Source organism: Callithrix jacchus, chromosome 1, assembly GCF_049354715.1.
Source record: "Callithrix jacchus isolate 240 chromosome 1, calJac240_pri, whole genome shotgun sequence".
Classification (NCBI taxonomy): Eukaryota; Metazoa; Chordata; class Mammalia; order Primates; family Cebidae; genus Callithrix; species Callithrix jacchus.
Window position 1 is genome coordinate 29,076,768 of NC_133502.1, and position 20,267 is coordinate 29,097,034.

The 20,267-nt window shown below is 53.3% G+C and overlaps 1 protein-coding gene across 6 annotated transcripts in view; it reads left to right on the forward strand.

The window, feature by feature from the left end:
- The window catches only part of TFDP1 (transcription factor Dp-1), a 62,737-nt gene that overhangs the window by 27,251 nt on the left and 15,219 nt on the right, over window positions 1-20,267 (forward strand). For all 6 annotated transcript variants that reach the window (XM_035294795.3, XM_035294788.3, XM_035294805.3 and 3 more), the window contains exons 3-4: window positions 7,158-7,224; window positions 18,441-18,547. In XM_035294795.3, coding sequence (XP_035150686.1) covers window positions 7,158-7,224; window positions 18,441-18,547 — 174 coding nt within the window. The remainder of the gene's footprint in view (window positions 1-7,157; window positions 7,225-18,440; window positions 18,548-20,267) is intronic.

Sequence of the window (20,267 nt, forward strand, 5' to 3'; positions counted from 1 at the left end):
AAAAGTCAGTTCAGGGAGGAAATGGTGGTGTGGTGGTGAGTGTGTGAAGGGGATCCTGTCAGAAGGCGGTGTGGTGTGTGCAGGGAAACCTGTGGGAAGGTGGTGTGGTGTGTGCAGGGAAACCTGTCGGAAGGTGGTGTGGTGGTGAGTGTGTGCAGGGAAACCTGTAGGAAGGCAGTGTGGTGTGTGCAGGGAAACCTGCGGGAAGGCGGTGTGGTGGTGAGTGTGTGCAGGGAAACCTGTAGGAAGGCGGTGTGGTGATGAGTGTGTGCAGGGAAACCTGTCGGAAGGTGGTGTGGTGATGAGTGTGTGCAGGGAAACCTGTAGGAAGGTGGTGTGGTGTGTGCAGGGAAACCTGCGGGAAGGCGGTGTGGTGTGTGCAGGGAAACCTGTGGGAAGGTGGTGTGGTGAGTGTGTGCAGGGAAACCTGTAGGAAGGCGGTGTGGTGTGTGCAGGGAAACCTGTGGGAAGGCGGTGTGGTGTGTGCAGGGAAACCTGTAGGAAGGCGGTGTGGTGAGTGTGTGCAGGGAAACCTGTGGGAAGGCGGTGTGTGTGCAGGGAAACCTGCGGGAAGGCGGTGTGGTGATGAGTGTGTGCAGGGAAACCTGCAGGAAGGCGGTGTGGTGATGAGTGTGTGCAGGGAAACCTGTAGGAAGGCGGTGTGGTGATGAGTGTGTGCAGGGAAACCTGTAGGAAGGCGGTGTGGTGATGAGTGTGTGCAGGGAAACCTGTAGGAAGGTGGTGTGGTGTGTGCAGGGAAACTTGCGGGAAGGCGGTGTGGTGATGAGTGTGTGCAGAGAAACCTGCAGGAAGGCGGTGTGGTGATGAGTGTGTGCAGGGAAACCTGTCAGAAGGCGACGTGGTGGTGAGTGTGTGCAGGGAAACCTGCAGGGGAACGTGGTGAGTGTGTGCAGGGAAACTTGTAGGAAGGCGGCATGGTGGTGTGTGCAGGGAAACCTGTGGGAAGGTGGTGTGGTGTGTGCAGGGAAACCTGTGGGAAGGCGGTGTGGTGAGTGTGTGCAGGGAAACCTGTAGGAAGGCGGTGTGGTGTGTACAGGGAAACCTGTGGGAAGGTGGTGTGGTGAGTGTGTGCAGGGAAACCTGTAGGAAGGCGGTGTGGTGATGAGTGTGTGCAGGGAAACCTGTAGGAAGGCGGTGTGGTGATGAGTGTGTGCAGGGAAACCTGTAGGAAGGTGGTGTGGTGTGTGCAGGGAAACCTGCGGGAAGGCGGTGTGGTGATGAGTGTGTGCAGGGAAACCTGCAGGAAGGCGGTGTGGTGATGAGTGTGTGCAGGGAAACCTGTCAGACGGCGACGTGGTGGTGAGTGTGTGCAGGGAAACCTGTAGGAAGGCGGTGTGGTGTGTGCAGGGAAACCTGTGGGAAGGTGGTGTGGTGTGTGCAGGGAAACCTGCAGGAACGTGGTGAGTGTGTGCAGGGAAACCTGTAGGAAGGCGGCATGGTGGTGTGTGCAGGGAAACCTGCGGGAAGGTGGTGTGGTGTGTGCAGGGAAACCTGTGGGAAGGCGGTGTGGTGAGTGTGTGCAGGGAAACCTGTGGGAAGGCGGTGTGGTGTGTGCAGGGAAACCTGTGGGAAGGTGGTGTGGTGAGTGTGTGCAGGGAAACCTGCGGGAAGGCGGTGTGGTGATGAGTGTGTGCAGGGAAACCTGTAGGAAGGCGGCATGGTGGTGTGTGCAGGGAAACCTGCGGGAAGGTGGTGTGGTGTGTGCAGGGAAACCTGTGGGAAGGCGGTGTGGTGAGTGTGTGCAGGGAAACCTGTGGGAAGGCGGTGTGGTGTGTGCAGGGAAACCTGTGGGAAGGTGGTGTGGTGAGTGTGTGCAGGGAAACCTGTAGGAAGGCGGTGTGGTGTGTGCAGGGAAACCTGTGGGAAGGCGGTGTGGTGTGTGCAGGGAAACCTGTGGGAAGGCAGTGTGGTGTGTGCAGGGAAACCTGTGGGAAGGTGGTGTGTGTGCAGGGAAACCTGTAGGAAGGCGGTGTGGTGTGTGCAGGGAAACCTGTGGGAAGGCGGTATGGTGTGTGCAGGGAAACCTGTGGGAAGGCGGTGTGGTGTGTGCAGGGGAACCTGTGGGAAGGTGGTGTGGTGTGTGCAGGGAAACCTGTGGGAAGGTGGTGTGTGTGCAGGGAACCCTGCGGGAACGTGGTGAGTGTGTGCAGGGAAACCTGTAGGAAGGCGGCATGGTGGTGTGTGCAGGGAAACCTGCGGGAAGGTGCTGTGGTGGTGTGTGCAGGGAAATCTGTAGGAAGGCGGTGTGGTGTGTGCAGGGAAACCTGTAGGAAGGTGGCGTGGTGGTGTGTGCAGGGAAACCTGTAGGAAGGCGGCATGGGGGTGTGTGCAGGGAAACCTGCGGGAAGGTGGTGTGGTGGTGTGTGCAGGGAAACCTGTAGGAAGGTGGTGTGGTGGTGTGTGCAGGGAAACCTGTAGGAAGGCGGTGTGGTGGTGTGTGCAGGGAAACCTGTAGCAAGGCGGCATGGTGGTGTGTTCAGGGAAACCTGCGGGAAGGCGGTGTGGTGGTGAGTGTGTGCAGGGAAACCTGTAGGAATGCGGTGTGGTGGTGAGTGTGTGCAGGGAAAGCTGTGGGAAGGCGGCATGGTGGTGTGTGCAGGGAAACCTGCGGGAAGGCGGTGTGGTGGTGAGTGTGTGCAGGGAAACCTGTAGGAAGGCGGTGTGGTGGTGTGTGCAGGGAAACCTGCGGGAAGGCGATGTGGTGAGTGTGTGCAGGGGAGCCCGTTGGAAGGCGGCACAGTGTTGACTGCTTAGAGTCGAGCTTAGCTTGTAAATAGCATCTTCTTGTGCCCTCACCTGGTGGAAGGGGCGAGGGAGTCCCTTTTATCAGGGCATAAATTTCATCCAGGAGGCTGTGCCCTCATGGCCCAGTCACCTCCCGAATGCCCTCCCACGCAGGATTAGGATGGCCACATGTGATGATGCTGCAGAGCCTTCCTTGAGGCCGTGTGCCGCAGCCCCACTGTCAGCTGCCAGCGCCCGCTCCTGTCTCCCAGTTCACCCTCGTCCACAGCTGGTTTGTAGAACGTTTGTATGACTGTTCTTCAGATGATTGTGAACAGAGGCAGTCTAGGTGGTGGTTTTGTTTTCTGATTTCCTTTATGGAAAGGAGAGTTTGCATTTCCCTTGTGATTTTGACACACGTATTATGAAATATTTTCAGTGTTTGTCAAACTCAGTGTAGGGTAAGCACATCCCACTAAGATAGGCACTTAGAGGCAGCCGCAGGAACCCACGGCGTAGTTTCCTTTTTCGGTCAGATTTCCTGTCTTAACAGCCTCATGGTCCTAGTTGGAAATTAAGGTTGACCCTGTAGCCAGGTGTATGTGTACTCATCCTCCATCTCTGGAGAGGTCTGCTTCAGAGGCCCTGCGGCCTGGAAGTCATGCCTCTGAATTCGTGGTTCTTAGCTGAGGGTGGCTTTGCAGTGTCCAGAGATGGTTCTGGTCGTCCCACCCAGGATGAAGGCTGAGGATGCCGATAAACACCCCGCAGGGAAGACGGCTCCCAGCTCCCGGCAGAGCCGTGCAGGTGGTGGCGTCAGCGCTGCTGCTGCTGCTGCTGAGACAGGGCAGGGTGTCATTCACCTCCCGTCCTCCTGGGTCCAGAGCTTTTCCAGGAGAAAGCTGAGGAAAGGGGCCAGCTGTGAGCTGAAGGCACTTGCCAGGGATCTGGTGGCACCTGGGCACATGGCCGGTGGGACCAGCAGACTGAGGCCGTGGATTTTGAAGTGCTGCTGCCATTTCTACTTTCAGAAGCATGAGTTGCATAAGAAAGAGGAATGAAAGGGTTTTTCCTGGATTGAAATGATGCTTGTGGCAGATACAGGAACCACAGACGTTGCCACGCTGTGTCAGCAGTGCGACACTCACCCAAACGTTGGTCTTGTTCTCTCCTCTCCTCACCGGCTCTCGTCACTGTGTGGTCCGCGTGCCGCACAGTTACAGCAGAGCTGTATGTCGTAACATTGAGGCTGGCGGAGAAAGACCAGCCCCTTCACCCTGTCTCAGACTTCCTGGAAGGGCTGCTTGGCTCCACAGCCTGGCCTGTTAACTCCCTGGGCAGCTGCTGTGGAGGAAGAAGCATTGCCCGGGAGCAGATGCTGTGCTGATGGGTGGTGGTGATGCAATGGGGCGGGGTGGGGGGCAGGGCAGGGGTGTGGTCTCCTGGACTTGTGTTTCCTGGGAGGGGTCTATTCAGGGATTGCTGAGCCCTGTCCCAGCCAGGGCTGACCACTGAGTCCATGGGGGCAGAGCGAAACATCCAGGCCGCCTGTGCTGCAGCCGCCATGGCTGCCAAGGTATCCTCTGGGCAGGGGCAGTTTGTGTTCTCACAGGGCCTGTGTTGGTACATGTGAGGAAGGTTTCTGTGAGCAGCAGTGGAGCTTTACAGAAGCCTTGCAGCAGCTGGGCCAGGCCCGTGTCTGAGGGCGCGGTAGCCTTAGGCAGGGCTCCAGTGTTGAGGCCTGACTTGCCTGCATTCTGTGGAGGCTGCAGGCAGCCTCTGTTCTTGGGAGTCTCTCACAGGCCCTGAAGCCATGGGGAGGGGCAGCCCCCACTCGTCCATCGGGCTGCCCCTGCCAACAGAAAGCTTCTGCGCCCTCAGGCAGCCCGTGCCCAGCGCCAGTCCCTGGCCCCGCGCTTCTTCGTAGGTGCTCATTTGCTCATCCTGGTGAAGGAGGATGATAAACAGGTGCAGCAGTGGCAAAATGGCTTCAGAGCCCAAACCACGGTGGTCGCAGGGCAGGGCTGGCGCAGACACCATGCGGGGGACCTGGGCATGGCCCTGGCTGTGCCGGTGGGAGGGTGGTCATCCTCCACAGCTGGGACTTGCTCTGTCATACCTCCAGCAGGGCCTCCTCCGGCTCCACACACGCAAGGCCAGGGCATCCTACACAGATGCTCGAGCTGGGCTCAGGCTTGACCAGCCCTGGCCTCACCTACCAACTTAACCTCCTGGCTTTAAGTTCCTGGCCTTAACCTCCTGGCCTGATGCACCTGGCTGTTCTCTCCTGGCTGACCACCTGTGTTTAACTTCTCAGGCTTACCCAGTCTGATTTAACCTCCTTGATCATCGTCACCTGACCTTACTTTGCTGCAGTGACTTGGCCGTAATCTCCTAGCAGTTCTAGCCTGCCGTAGCCACTTGGCCATACGTACCTGGCTCAGCCTCCTGTCTGGACCCATTTGCCTTTTCCTAGCTGGCCTTACCCTCCTGCCTTTCTTTCCCAGGCTTAACGACTTAGCCTTACCAACCTGGCCTGCATGGTAGTGCCGTCATGGCGACCAGGATGTGTAGCATCCTGTCACACCTGTAACACACTAATGGGTGCCAGCCCAGAGCCACTCACGCCGGCCTTCAGGGTCATGCTTCTCCTGGTGTGGTGCGTTTGTGCCAATGTAGCCCTCTGCGGGGCTGTGCTGGTGCTATGTCAGGCATGGTGGCCTCAGAGGTGCCTTCTACGTGTCGCCCAGTTCTTGCTCCATGGCTCTTTCCCTTGAGATTGCATCACAGGCAGTTTTGGGGCCCCTGGGTGTGGTGGAGCCTAGATCCCAGCACCTTGCTCTGGCCAGTCTGATGGAGCCTCCCCGCAGCCCCTCCCACACATCCTGTCTCACCTGGCTGTGTTCGCAGGTGGTCACTGGGCTGCCCACCCACCTCCCGGTGAGTCCCACAGCCAGGGCTGGGACAGTGCCTGCTGCATGGCCAGGCTCATAAAGTGCGGCTGGACCCGGTTTGAGTGGCAGTTGTTACTGTCTTCTTCTACCTCCTTGGATGTGAACTTGCCGTCATCGTCAGGAGCTTACGGGCAGCCCTGGCTTTCCTCATCTTCTGTAGGGAAGTGGAGTTTTGAAGACACCCAGGAAATTGCCCCAGTGGTCTTCTTGCTGGGTGTTGAGTCTTGGCTGCCTGACTTGTACCTGGGCTGTCTCCCCTGTGTGGCTCCTGACTGTTATCTGGGTGGCACCATGGGGTTGTCTATGGAAGGGTGCATTCAGGTGCCTTGACTCTCAGCGAAGGCAGTATGTCCCATCACCACCTCCTAGCCCTCACTGCCTGAGGTGTGTGCCCTTCCTGGACCCTGGTGCTGAAACGTGCTGCTCCTGTGTGTGCCCGCGCTCAGGCTGCCGTGCGCATGCTGCCAGCACGCCACTCCCAGAAGCCACCCCTCCAAGGCCTCCTCTTGGGATACCGTTTCCTTCGCAGAGCCCCGCCTCAGGGGACTGATGATGCCACTAGGAAGAGGATAAAAGATTTCATGGCTTTTCTGGAGAAGCAGGATGAGGTTGATAGTTCTGATAGGAATCTTTAATGTGTCTTGCTGTGTGGCTGTACTGTTACACATGTGCTCCCGTGGTGTGTGTGCCTGTCCCATTACATGTGTCATGTGTGTGCTCCTGCCGTGTGGCTGTACCATCACATGTGTGCTCCTGCCACGTGGCTGTACCATCATGCGTGTGCTCCTGCCGTGTGGCTGTACCGTCACATGTGTGCTCCTGCCGCATGGCTGTACCATCATGCGTGTGCTCCTGCCGTGTGGCTGTACCATCACATGTGCTCCTGCCACATGGCTGTACCATCATGCGTGTGCTCCTGCCATGTGGCTGTACCGTCATGTATGTGCACCTGCCGTGTGGCTGTATCGTCATGCGTGTGCTCCTGCCGTGTGCCTGTACCGTCACGTGTGTGCTCCTGCTGTGTGGCTGTACTGTCACATGTGTGCTCTTGCCGTGTGGCTGTACCGTAACATGTGTGCTTCTGCTGTGTGGCTGTGTCGTCACACTTGTGCTCCTGCTGTATGGCTGTACTCTTACCTGTGCTACGTTTCACTTGACATTTATTGTGAGCATTTTCCTTATAAAAATTTTGATATTTCAAGACTGTGTAGGTTCTGTAAGTCATGGCCAATTCTTGGTGGATGGTGCCATTTTGGCTCTGCAGGTGTTGTGATATAGCAGCGTTCCTTGTCTGGACCTGGTGTTCTCCCGGTTGTTGCTGGAGTTGCTTGCTTAACTATGGCTCTTCTGCCTTTTTATGATGTTATTTGATAGAACCCTTGAGGGTGGATTTAAACACCCCTAGCTTCATAGCCCTTTTAGATGTTGTATTTATTATTGTTTTATTGTTTTCTGCAGGCCGGTCTAATTGAAGCCAACGGAGAACTCAAGGTCTTCATAGACCAGAACCTTAGTCCCGGAAAAGGTAAGGGCGCCTGTTCTCACATGTTCTTGACACGTACTTGTGTTGCTGAATGCGTTGAAGCGTCACATGTCTATTGACGTCGAAGCCTCTTGCTAACGATGGTGTCTCTCTTGTGGGCACCTTTGTGCTGTGGGAACCTGTGAGGGTGGGCGTAGGGGCCCTCTGACATTTAGAGCACAGCCTGCACATGCACACCAGTAGCTTTGTTGATTTTGAATTCTAAGGTCTGTATACTGTTTGCAAGAGTTTAGAAAAGGTAGGATGATGTAAAGAAATACAGATGATTTGTTTTCCCTCCATCCGGAGATAATGAGGTCTCAGCAGTGGTGTGGGCGGCTCTTCCAGAGGCCAGCCTCGCCTGTGCTGCTGAGGAAAGAAGGGCCTGCCATGGTGCCGTGAAGCGGGCACTTGCCATGTCTCATGCTGTGTGTGCATATTCTAATAGCTCTTGAGGAAGAGCCGTTTTTCTTTTCTTGAGGAATCCAGGGGAGGAAGTCAGCTGGAGAGGTTGAAGCCACCTCTTCCAGGGTCCCACGGTTGGCAGAGTTTTCATTTTACACGTTGGAGTGGCACTGTGGTTTACATTCGTGAAGGTGTGTGTGCTCACCTGGTTACTTCCCAAGTAACCTCCTTAACTGTGCTGGGTCAGGTGCGCCATTGAGAAGCTTTGGCGTGCGATGCTTGGCCCCGTGTGAGGCTGCGCTGTGTGGAGGTGGGAGTGTGTGCCGGGCAGTTCGGTGTGGTTGTTGAGATATTGCTAGGAGACAAGCTTGTGGAAGAGCGTGCTGTGTCCCAAGAGGTGTGTCCCTGCAGAGCACAGCAGGCCCATTGAGCGCTCTGGCTGTGACACCCACATGGTTGCGTCAGTCCAGGAAGGAGCCCAGAGGCCTGGATGCTTTACCATTTTAGGTTCTTTTTAAGCTTTACTTTGAATTTTTCTAATTATTCTCATATACAAAATTAGCTTTTTTTACTTTTAACAGTGAGACCCTTGTAAGTGACCTTTTTTTTTTTTGTGAGACGGAGTTTTGCTCTTGCTATCCAGGCTGGAGTGCAATGGCGTGATCTCGGCTCACCGCAATCTCCGCCTCCTGGGTTCAGGCAATTCTCCTGCCTCAGCCTCCTGAGTAGCTGGGATTACAGGCACGTGCCACCATGCCCAGCTAATTTTTGTATTTTTAGTAAAAATGGGGTTTCACCATGTTGACCAGGATGGTCTTGATCTCTTGACCTCGTGATCCACCCGCCTCGGCCTCCCAAAGTGCTGGGATTACAGGCGTGAGTCACCGCTCCTGGCTGCCGTAAGTGACCTTTTGGTGCTTGCTGTGGCTCTGAGGCGTGGGAGCATGGTGACCAGGCCCCCAGCCCTCTTCTGAGGTGTGGCCCTGCCGGCCATCCATTTCTGTTCAGTGCTGGTGTGGGTGCCCATGTGGTACCATCTGCCTCCCACCCCCACGTGCCATGGAGCCAGCTCCAGGTGCCTCCTTGGGGCCCCTCCCTAGGTCCTGCTATAGTCTCTTCCTGGAGAGGACTTGGCCTGTGACCTGAGCCAGCGTGCACCGTCCCCAGCCTCCTGCTGCCCCCAGGCTCAGGTGTTCTGGGCCCTGCCATAGGGAGGCGGTGGGAGCTGGCCCTGACCCTGCTCTTCCACTGAAGCCAGTCCTTCCCTGCCACTTTTCTCGGGAGAGGGATCAAATCTACGGAGACCTTTTAGCATTATTTGAGCTTTTATCTTGATCATTTGTAGCATTCACAGATTGCTTGAGAGAAATACAGTTTTAGTGCAACTAATGGAACACTTAAAAGTTTGCACAAGTTGCAGGCATGCCATTTTCTTTGCGAGTGATGAAGCACAAGTAACGATGACAAGTTCACTGTTTTATTTGCTTGGAAACGGTGAGGTGTGTCTCTGTGGTGTGGAGTCCAGATTTCTCGTTAGGCTACATGCAGTAGGCTTTCTTACCATGTGCGCTGTCTCCTGTTCCATTCTTACAAGTCTGTAACAGGTTTAATTGAGCTGAAGAGTTGGATTGCAGGGGTCAGCAGGAAACATATTCTGGCATTCGTGGCAGAGCTGAACATGTTCTGGTTTCCATCTGGCCCAGGAGAGTAGTGTGTTTCCCCTCTGCTCGCCCCACATGCCCTGGCCTTCCCATCTGCCCCAGGTGAGCCCTGGGATGGTCAGCTCTGCCCCTGGGATCACCGGCCCTCACCTGGTGTTGATTCCACCACACGTGGTTAAATTTGCTTTTGAATCAGTGACACGTTCATGTTTTAAAATTTTGAATTATGAAAAGGTGCAGAGAGGTTTCCTTTTTTCCTCTTTTGCTCATGCGGGTGAGCACCAGTGTTCACTTCTGGTGTTGGTTCCAGAGAATTCTGTTTAACAAATAGAGCAGTTTGTTGGTGCTTACATGTGTGTGTTTGTCTGCATGAGTTCGTGTGAGGAGTACATGTGTCAGAGTGTGCATGTGAGGAGTGTTAGTGTGTGCATGAGTGTGCATGCATGTGTATGTGAGGAGTGTGCATGTTGCTGTGTTGTGCATGTGAGGAGTGTCCATGCATGTCTGAGTATGCATGACTTATGTGTTGTGTGCATGTTGTATATGCATGTTTGAGTGTACCTGTGAGTTTGCGTGTGTGTATGCATATGAGTTTGTGTGCATGTGAGTCATATATGTGGATTGTGCTAGTGTGCGTGTGGAGTCTGTGTATTGTGAGTGTGCATGAGTTCATGAGTTGAGTCAGTTGTGCATTCATTTTGTGAGTTGTGTGAATGTGTGTGTCAGTGTGAGGTGAGTCGTGTGTGTTGTGTGCGTGAGATGTGAGTGCATGAGTTGTGTGTGTGCAGGTTGTGTCCATGTGAGTTGTGAGTTGAGTTGTGTGCATGTGAGTGTATGTGAGTTGTGAGGTGTGTGCATGGTGTTGTGAATTGCGTGCATAAGTGTGTGCAAGTTGAGTTGTGTGCATGAGTTGAATGAGTTGTGCATATGAGTGAGTTGTGTGTGTGTGCACGAGTTTAGTGACTTCTGTGAGTGTGTGTGTGTGTGTGTGTGTGTGCAGTCCTCACCTCCCCAAAAGGGGAGGGTCCCCTTGGTTCTAGTTTGAAAGGACGTGGGGCGGTCCAGGCAGGGTCTTTGGCCCCCTTAGGTGGAGCCGTCGTGGGTGCCTTCTGAGCTTTCCTCTGTGGTTCAAGTAAGCAAGGCTCTGCCTTCCTCTGTTTGAGCCCTGGGAGCCCAGGGCCTGGTTGACAGCACTTCAAGGGCTATAGAGGTTTCCCTTGAGTCAGATCTCGAGGAAGGACAGGAGCTGTCCAGGTGGGAGTGGATCGGGGGAGAGTAGAGGGGATGAGCCTGGCTGAGGCTCCTTGTGGGTCCTTGGCTCTGGTCCTCCCAACTCCACTCCATGTCATAGCCTCCCAGGGCCACTGTGTCTCTTCCTGCTGCTGTGGGGGGCCATGTCCAGGTCCACCGTGTTTGTCAGTGTTCTCTAGAGAAACAGCCGGTGGGGGATGGGGATCCTGGGTGGGAATGGGATACTGGGTGGGTGGGGGATGGTGAGCCCAGGAGAGGATGGGGAACCTGGGTGGGGACTCACTGCAGGACTCAGCGTAGCCATAGTGGGGCTGTCAGGGTGGAGCCTGCAGGGCGGTTGGTAATGAATTTCTTTTCTGGGAAAATGGACTAAAAGCCTTCAACAGGTTAGATGAGGCCCACCTGCATCGACCGTGGTCCCCTTTGCTTAATGGCTCCTCTTCCAGGAGCTCTGCGGCAAGTCCTCAGCCAGCCTCTGGCTGAATAGATAGAGCACCGTCAGACTGACACATAGAACTCACCGTCACACCCTTCCAGGCTCAGAAAGCTGCTTTCCTCCCAGAGAAACGCACCAAACTGGAGACATTTTGCATCCACCGGTTCCCCAGGGACGGGAGTCCAATAAAACTCCCAATGTGGAGGTTTAGATGATAAATTTTATGTGGGCCATATTAGTTGTCACTGGGTTGCCCATGATTGTTTCCTGAGAGCACAGTGCTGGTGGGAACATTTGCACACACACTGTGTGTCTGGCGATTTCATGTCCTCACCAGTGTTTGGTGGTGTTGGGTTTTTAGGCTTTCTGGGACTTAGGTGGGCTCTCATCTGCATCACGTCTGTGGCCCTGCAGTGCTGATAGGAACTGTCCTCTCGCTTTGCCTGGTCCACCCTGCCCCGTCCCAGGGTGACCTAGTCCCAGGGCTGCTGGCACCCTCCTCTCTGATGTGTGCAGTCCTGCCCAACCTGTACCTTGTCCTCAGGGAGCCCAGCATGAGGCCACAGGTGGCCCGGAAGTGTGCCGTCCTTCTCCATCTTAGCCACAGGTGGCCCGGAAGTGTGTCTGTCCATCACCATCTCAGGCTGCTTCTGCACCTCCTGTATGCAGGGGTGATCCAGGCTTACTGAGAATCTGTCCACCCTGTTCCCGAAAGTGTAGGTGCCCAGGTACAGGGGCTCATGCCAGAAATCCCAGTGCAGTGGGAGGATTGCTTGAGGTAGGAGTTTAAGACAGCTTGGGCAACAAAGTGAGACCCCATCTCTACAAAAAATAGAAAAAAGGTAGCCAAGCATGGTGACGCATACCTCTAGATAGTCTCAGCTACTCGGGAGGCTGAGGCAGGAGGATCACTTGAGCCTGGGAGGTTGAGGCTACAGTGAGCTGTGATTGTGCCACTGCACTCCAACCTTGAGTGACAGAGCCAGACCCTGTCTCAAATGAGTAGGCTAGACATGGAACTCACACCTGTAATCCCAGCACTTCAGAAAGCCGAGGCAGGCAGATTACTTGAGGTCAGGGGTTCGAGAGCAGCCTAGCCAGCATGGCGAAACCCCCTCTCCACTAAAAATATACAAATTAGTGGGTGCGTGCCTATAATCCCAGCTATTCGGGAGACTGAGGCGGGAGAATCGCTTGAATCCAGGAGGTGGAGGTTGTAGTGAGCCGAGATTACACCTTTGCACTGCAGCCTGGGTGACAGAGTGAGACTCTGTCTCAAAAAATATATATAAATAAATAAATGAGTAAATGTGTAAGTGTAAATTTGAGCGTATGCTTTTGTAGCTTGTGCGTGGAGTGTCTGGCGTACCCTCCGTGCCCTGTGGTGGCTCCTGTCTTCAGTCACTGAAGATGAGTTTTGCTGCCTTTTTTTATTTGCTGTCCTTTTCTTGTAGCATGCTCATGATTTGTAACATAGTGAATCCACGGAGAGTGCTCAGACACAGGCCGTGGCTGTGTGCGGTGCAGGCTCACGCTGTCTGTGGGAGCTGGGCCTGGGTCCCTCAGTTGCTGCTCATCTGAGAGTGCCCAGCACATGTGGGCAGTTGATTATGTGTATGTTTTCTCTTAGCCCAGAATGACTGCTTTCTAAGGAGCATCCCCCTTTGTTGGTCTTTACTCTCCTTCTGCTTCAGTCTCATGTCTGTCATCTTTAGGGTTCTAAGGGGAGGAGGAAATTTAGCAATGATGTGTGGTCGGAAGCTTAGTGTTGCTTACATCGTTCCTGATGCGTGGTGACTGTTGCTTGAGAACTGTGCCCCTCACCCCACGCACACACGTGGACTGTGGGTGAATTCATTCTGGTCTTTGTACAACTCTTAGGAGGGGGTTATGGGAAGGTAGGGTGTCACTTCTGGTTGGCCTTTGCAAACTGCCAGCCTCCTACAAAGCTGTCAGGAGAGGCCATCACTATGTCTCTCTTCCTGTTTCTCCATTTTTCATCTGAAGGGCATTAAAAAACCCAGCATTGGGCCAGGCGCGGTGGCTCACGCCTGTAATCCTAGCACTTTGGGAGGCAGAGGCGGGTGGATCACGAGGTCAGGAGATCGAGACCATCCTGGCCAACACTGTAAAACCCCGTCTCTACTAAAAATACAAAAATTAGCTGGGCATGGTGGTGTGTGCCTGTAATCCCATCTACTCGGGAGGCCGAGGCAGGAGAATTGCCTGAACCCAGGAGGCAGAGGTTGCGGTGAGCCGGGATCACGCCACTGCACTCCAGCCTGGTGACAGAGCAAGATGCCGTCTCAAAAAACCCCAGCATTTGTTTTTAGTCCAGTAGTGACAATTCCATGGTGTAAGCCTTGTTCCCAGGTGTGAGCTGATGGCTTTTGGATACGGTGCTGCTCCGTGGAGCTGCAGGGCAGCTTTCTAGAGCCCTGTGTGTTTGTCCAGAGAGGTTTGTGGGAGGGTCCTGGGCTGTGCTGTGAACTTGGAGTAGCACCCATGTGTTCTGAGGAGCGTGTCCTGCTGAGGGGCATGGCCACATCAGGCACAGTAGGTGTGTGGTTTGTGCAGCTGGGGCCTCTGGTAACTGCCAGAGAACAGCTTTTGTGTGGGGGCTGCCTCAACCTGTGTCCCAGGAGCCTGGGTCTTCTGAGTCTCAGTGGAGTCTGGGGAGAACAATGTCTCCATGGGGCGGGTGCCTGGCTGTGGTCCCTTAGGCAGGAGCTTCCTCCTGAGTGCTGACAACAGAGAAGAACGTTCTGTTGCGGCCAGTCAGATGTGCACAAATGCTGCTTGCCAGCTGGCCACGGAGCCACTCACCTGCAGAGGGCTGTGCTTGGCCAGATAAGCACACAGAATATCTCCAGCACGGTGGGCAAAATAATACCTCTTAGACATCTGAAGATGATAACGATTGTTTTTCAGAAAATATAAAACTTCATGGTTTCATAATTTGTCTTAAACTCTATAGATATTAATAGAATACGGTTAGTAATGATAAAAATGTGAATATTACATTTAGACTCCTTTTTCTGTTAATGGATTATAGCAACTCAGATCATATGCATTCTTAACTAATTTTCTCTCCAAGAAAGGAATTCTCCATTTAAAATGCTGTATATAAAATGTTTTTAAATAGTTCCTTTGAAAAAGGCTATGTAGTGCATTTTACAGTTGAAACAGTATCATTTCTTTTTTTTTTTGAGACGGAGTTTTGCTGTTGTTACCCAGGCTGGAGTGCAATGGCATGATCTCGGCTCACCGCAACCTCCGCCTTCTGGGTTCAAGCAATTCTCCTGCCTCAGCCTCCTGAGTAGCTGGGACTACAGGCGCGCACCACCATGCCCAGCTAATTTTTGTATTTTTAGTAGAGATGGGGTTTCACCTTGTTGACCAGGATGGTCTCGATCTCTTGACCTCGTGATCCACCCGCCTCGGCCTCCCAAAGTGCTGGGATTACAGGCGTGAGCCACTGCACCCGGCTGAAACAATATCATTTCTATTGAGTTGGCTTATAGGCCTTGCCTTAATGTGACCCAGCTTGTCCCTGAAATGTTAGTCCTCCTCCCTCCCATGCATCGATTGTACGTGGCAGTTTTATCAAGAGAATGTGTGGGACACTCTACTTGTATTGCCACATTAAAACTAAATGATTGATTGGGTGTGGTGGCTCACACCTGTAATCCCGGTACTTTGAGAGGCCAAGGTGGGTGGATTGCTTGAACTCAGTAGTCAAGACCAGTCTGGGCGATGTGGCGACACCGTCTCTACAGAAGTACAAAAGTTAGCCAGGTGTGGTGATGCGAGCCTGTAGTATTAGCTACTTGGGAGGCTGAGATGGGAGGATCCCTTGAACCCTGGAGATGGAGGTTGCAGTGAGCTGAGATTGCACCTATACTCCAGCCTTGGTGACAGAGTGAGACCCTATCTCAGAGAAACAAAACAACAACTAAGTGAAGTGACGCTCTACCCTGAGATGGGCAAAAAAGCAGCAGGGAGCGGCAGCCCGGCTGACACTGGTATGTTTGGACTGGAACGTCCACTTGCGGAGCTGGGTGGACTCCGACACAGCGGCCGCTGGGACCCAGGCTTCCCTGGAGGCAGGTGTGCTGAGAGAAACAGCTGTGGTTCAGTGGTAACAAACAGCATTTTCCCATGGCGTCTGTGCTCATAGAACCACTTTATTATAGTGGAGTAGCATAGTAACATTTAAGACATCAGCCAGATATGTATGGGTAAGTAAGTCTGAAAAAACAGTGTTGGCAGAATTGTAGACTGTGAGCCGTATGATATTTTTCTACATTTCAGAGGCACGTAAAAACAGTCCTTATGTCCTTAGGTTCAGCATACCCTGGAAAACTATTAAAAATGAAGTGAGTGCATCCCCACGGGCCCTGGGAGTTGTAGGCAGGGCAGAGTCGAGGGGTGGCTGTGGATCTTGGGGACTGTAATTTTATCTCTACTACTTATGTCTCTAGGAAACTTGAAGCAGGTGTGTTGATAACAGTGAATTTTAGGTGTACTGGAATCACATTGTCATGTTATTGTTTGTATTTGAAGTTTCTCAGTGAATAGAAATAAGAAGCCTGGCCGGGTGCAGTGGCTCACGCCTGTAATCCCAGCACTTTGGGAGGCTGAGGTGGGCAGATCACCTGAGGTCAGGAGTTGGAGACCAGCCTGGCCAACATGGTGAAACCCTGTCTCTACTAAAAATACACAAATTAGCTGGGAGTGGTGGTGGGCGCCTGTCATCTCAGCTTCCGGGAGGCTGAGACAGGAGCATTGCTTGAACCCGGGAGGTGTAGGTTGCAGTGAACCAAGATCACGCCACTGCTGCACTCCAGCCTGGATGGACAGAGCAGGTCTCCATCTCAAAAAATAAAAGAAGCCCACATACCCTGTTCTGGTCCCCAGATCACTGCCCTTTCTAGCCTGTACTACTGGGTGTGGGTCCGAGATGTATTCAGGGAGGGCCTTGCTGCTTGCTGTGACCGGGTGGGTGGTGTGAGCTCAGCTTCTATCTCAAGGCCCTTCTGAAATGCTGTTCTGGTGGTTTGTCAGCCTTGGGATTTCTTTCTTCTCCTTGTTACTGATGCACATACCCTGCCCCTCTGTACTGTAGAGACTCTTTCCGTGACCCAGGGGTGCTGCTGGGTTGATGTTGGTGTGCCACTCAGAGATCCTCTTTTGGTTCATGTCTAGGCTGGGAGGGGCCCTCTGTTCTTGGCAAGGCCTTGAGCTCCAAAACCCTTTATCTGCAGCTGGTGTTGGGGCTCAGACTCTAGGTGGACAGCAGAAATGAGTGGGGACGCTCAGGGGCTTTGGATGTCTGTGAATTTGCTCATCTTGCCCTGGGTATCGGAGGAGGGACCCTCTTCCCTCTGTGTGTTTCTCCCCCTTGCTAGCTGTGAAAACCCTTAGCAACACACCCCAGCCTCATGGTGCTGGCCTGGGGCCCAGAGGGAGAGACCTGGTTGGAAGGACAGATGGTGTAGGCAGGCCTGCTGGCTGGCCTGTGGACAGAACAGACGGAGGGCAGGCCAGCTGCCCTGAGGGTTTCAGCTGCACCTCTGTCTCACAGCGCCCCCACCACCTGAACGCCCGAGTCCTACCCACCCTCCCCACTAGGGCAGGAAAGGGGAGCCCCAGACCGAGACCCCAGAGCATATGGTACCTGTGGTGCTGGTGGGCAGGCAATGTTGCCGGGCCGGGCTGGGCCAGGCCATACAGGACGGAAAGAGCCTCCTGGGCTGCTGATGGGGAGAGTGATATGTGCCACTGGCTTTTGTGAACAGAGAGGTCTGTTTCGTTCTTCTCATTTATTGAAATTAGAGAATCGTTTGCAGATTTTAAAAGGTGTTGTCTTTATAAGGAATCAACTTAATGTTCTTGAAAACTTACTGTTTCCTTATCTGTATGTGGATCTGAAAAGTGATGTTTAGTTGTGTATTTTAAATAATTCCCTGCATAGTAGAACATTATATTTGCTTTTAAAATGGTAAGCATTACACAGTGTATATGTGTATCAAATCATCACTTGTACATTTTGAATATAGTCTTTATTTTTCAATTGAATATTCTAAAATAGAAATATCCTTCACATATATAAAACAATTAAAAAGTAAATATTTGCTTTTCTTAGTATATACATCTTTGTTTTTGAAAGAAAATTATTCCAAAGCAGAAAAGAATTTTAAATATGTGTTGATACTGCTTGGTAAAAACGGACATTTAATCTGCTTGAATCAAAAGGCAAATGTCTTTTTAATAACTTCCTCATGATCTGTCTTGGTCAACTTGGGACATTAAGAGAAATTATCAAGTGTTCTTATTTAGCAGCAAAATTCATTATTTAATATATCCTAAAGAAATGCATAAAAAGCAGTAGATGTTTTTAAAATGCATGAGTTGTAAAGGGCCCCAGAATGAAACTTAAGATCGCAAAGGCAACGTGTTACAGAGTCTCACCAATTTTCTGTAAGTCATTTTGTTGCTGACTGGTGGGAATGGAGGGAGATGCCTGTGAGGAGGTCCAGGGCCCTGCAGCTCCAGACGGGCGGCTGTCTTGGGAGACTGGGCATTTTTAGAGGCCCGAGGTATGACGAGATCAGGGAGTTCTCCTCACCTGATGTTGTCATGACCCGAGAGTCTGTCTTGTTCTTCACCTGAGGGTACTGTGTATTTTCAAATGGGGGGCTGTCCGCTACCTACCTCCGTGTGGCGCCCTGACGCCACTCCTGGGCTGCGCTGACCACCTCATTTCCCAGGGTGCTCACTACCATCTGGTTTATGGGTTCCTCTGTTCTCTCCGCTCGGTGATGCCATTTTTTGGAATTTTATCATTACACTTCATTTTACTATTTATTGTGTGAATGCTGCGTGACTCTCACCCACTGCCGCGTCCCTTGGACCTTTTGCGTACCGCTGTTGGAGGAGAGAGGATTCACGTCTCCTGCAGAGGCATTCCCCACTTCCTTTGTAAGGGCACTGTGTGTTTAGAGGCGCAGCCTCCATGGAAGGCACACTCCTTTCTAGGAACAACTGTGGCTCTCCTTTCTGAGGAAAGTGGATTATTAGATTTCCAAACTAATTTTGCAGCCATATAGAGAAATATTGGGATAAAAATTAACTCTAGTTTTGGAATTCTGCTCCATAATTGTCAGAATCAGACTTTTCCAGGCCATGGTGCCACCAGCACGTTCTGTAGCAGATGTTGCCAAGGCCTGAGCAGTGGATGTTCAGCCTGTGTCCCCTGGGCTGTGTCAGCATGCCCCCACTTACGGTTTTAATTGAGAAATAGGCTCCGTGGAGGTGTTTGCTCTTGAGCCATGGATTTGAGACAGTAAAAGTGGGGAAAGCTCAGTGTCTCTGATTCGAAGCGCTGTCTTGCTAGAACGGCTACTTTTAGCCTGAATTTGGAAAAGGAGTCTTGCCTCTGACCTGGTGTCCTTGTGTTGCAGGTGTGGTGTCCCTCGTGGCCGTTCACCCCTCCACTGTCAACCCACTTGGGAAGCAGCTCTTGCCAAAAACCTTTGGACAGTCCAATGTCAACATTGCCCAGCAAGTGGTAAGGCACCCACAGGAGTGGACAGTTGGGTGGGGTCGGGACTGCATGAGCGTGGCTGGGGGCGTTCCCAGGCGTGATTGGATTTGGGCTCTGGTGGCAGCGTGGGCCTTCCCTTCATCAGGGAGCTCACGGCCAGTGCTCAGTTTTCCACGGCCCTCTGCAGCTGCCCTTGTGCTGTTGTGGGAGAGGTGATGGCGCCCCCTGCACTCCTGCGTGCCCATACCATCCTTCCAGTAACTGGCGGGAGGTGGATGGGGTCGCGGCCCCGGCCAGAGGCAGCTTCCTCTTTGTGTCAGAGCTCATAGCTCTTATCTAACAAGGGCTTCTGAAGTGCTGAGGCCAAATATTGGCCCTGGCCCTCCTGGCAACACTGGAAGCCAGGGAGGGGTAGGGCCCTGGCCGTAGCCGTGCGTTGGCCCTGGGGCAGTGATAGCAGATGCTGCTGCCTCGCCGCACACAGGAGAGGAGCGCTTGGGCATCGGGAGGTGGTGCATCCCCCTTCCCCAGGCCGCTGCTGGTAGCTGATGCTGCTTCTGACAATGCTGTTTCCTGTCTCTTGTCCGCCCTCTGCATCCTCGATGGTGGGAGCCAATCCGAGAATCCTGCAGCCTCACCTCACCAGAAATGGGGCCCCAGGCACCGGGTGGGCAGGTTTGGCTGTGAGTGGAGCTGTTGGCGCGGGACACTGCCACCCCAAGGCTAGGACGGGCTTCCAGTCCTTCCTTGGGGACTGGTTTATGGGGCCTGAGGCTCCTTCCTGGTCCTGTGATGGTGCTGAGGCCCTGCTCCCGCCGGCCCTGGGCTGTGGGGACATAGCGCCTCTTGCACCCCGGCCTCCTGATCCATTGCACCCCTCACCCTGCTCCGCCCATGCTGTGGTCCTGTCTTCCTACAAGGATCTAACACCCCCAGGTGGGATGAGAACCTGTCTGCTCCTGTCCCTCAGGTGTCCCCAGGCGTCCTCGGTGTCCCAGTTCCATTGGGCAGCTCTGTACTGAGCTGTTTGCCGTCGAGGGTACAGTCCCATTGGGTAGCTCTGTCCTGAGCTGTTGTGCTGTCAAGGGTACAGTCCCATTGGGCAGCTCTGTACTGAGCTGTTTGCTGTCGAGGGTACAGTCCCATTGGGCAGCTCTGTACCGAGCTGTTTGCTGTCGAAGGTACAGTCCCATTGGGTACAGTCCCATTGGGCAGCTCTGTACTGAGCTGTTTGCTGTCGAGGGTACAGTCCCATTGGGCAGCTCTGTACTGAGCTGTTGTGCTGTCAAGGGTACAGTCCCATTGGGTAGCTCTGTACTGAGCTGTTGTGCTGTCGAGGGTACAGTCCCATTGGGCAGCTCTGTACTGAGCTGTTTGCTGTCGAGGGTACAGTCCCATTGGGCAGCTCTGTATTGAGCTGTTGTGCTGTCGAGGGTACAGTCCCATTGGGTAGCTCTGTACTGAGCTGTTTGCTCTCGAGGGTACAGTCCCATTGGGTAGCTCTGTACTGAGCTGTTGTGCTCTCGAGGGTACAGTCCCATTGGGTAGCTCTGTACTGAGCTGTTTGCTGTCGAGGGTACAGTCCTATTGGGTACAGTCCCATTGGACAGCTCTGTACTGAGCTGTTTGCTGTCGAGGGTACAGTCCCATTGGGCAGCTCTGTACTGAGCTGTTGTGCTGTCGAGGGTACAGTCCCATTGGGTAGCTCTGTACTGAGCTGTTTGCTGTCGAGGGTACAGTCCCA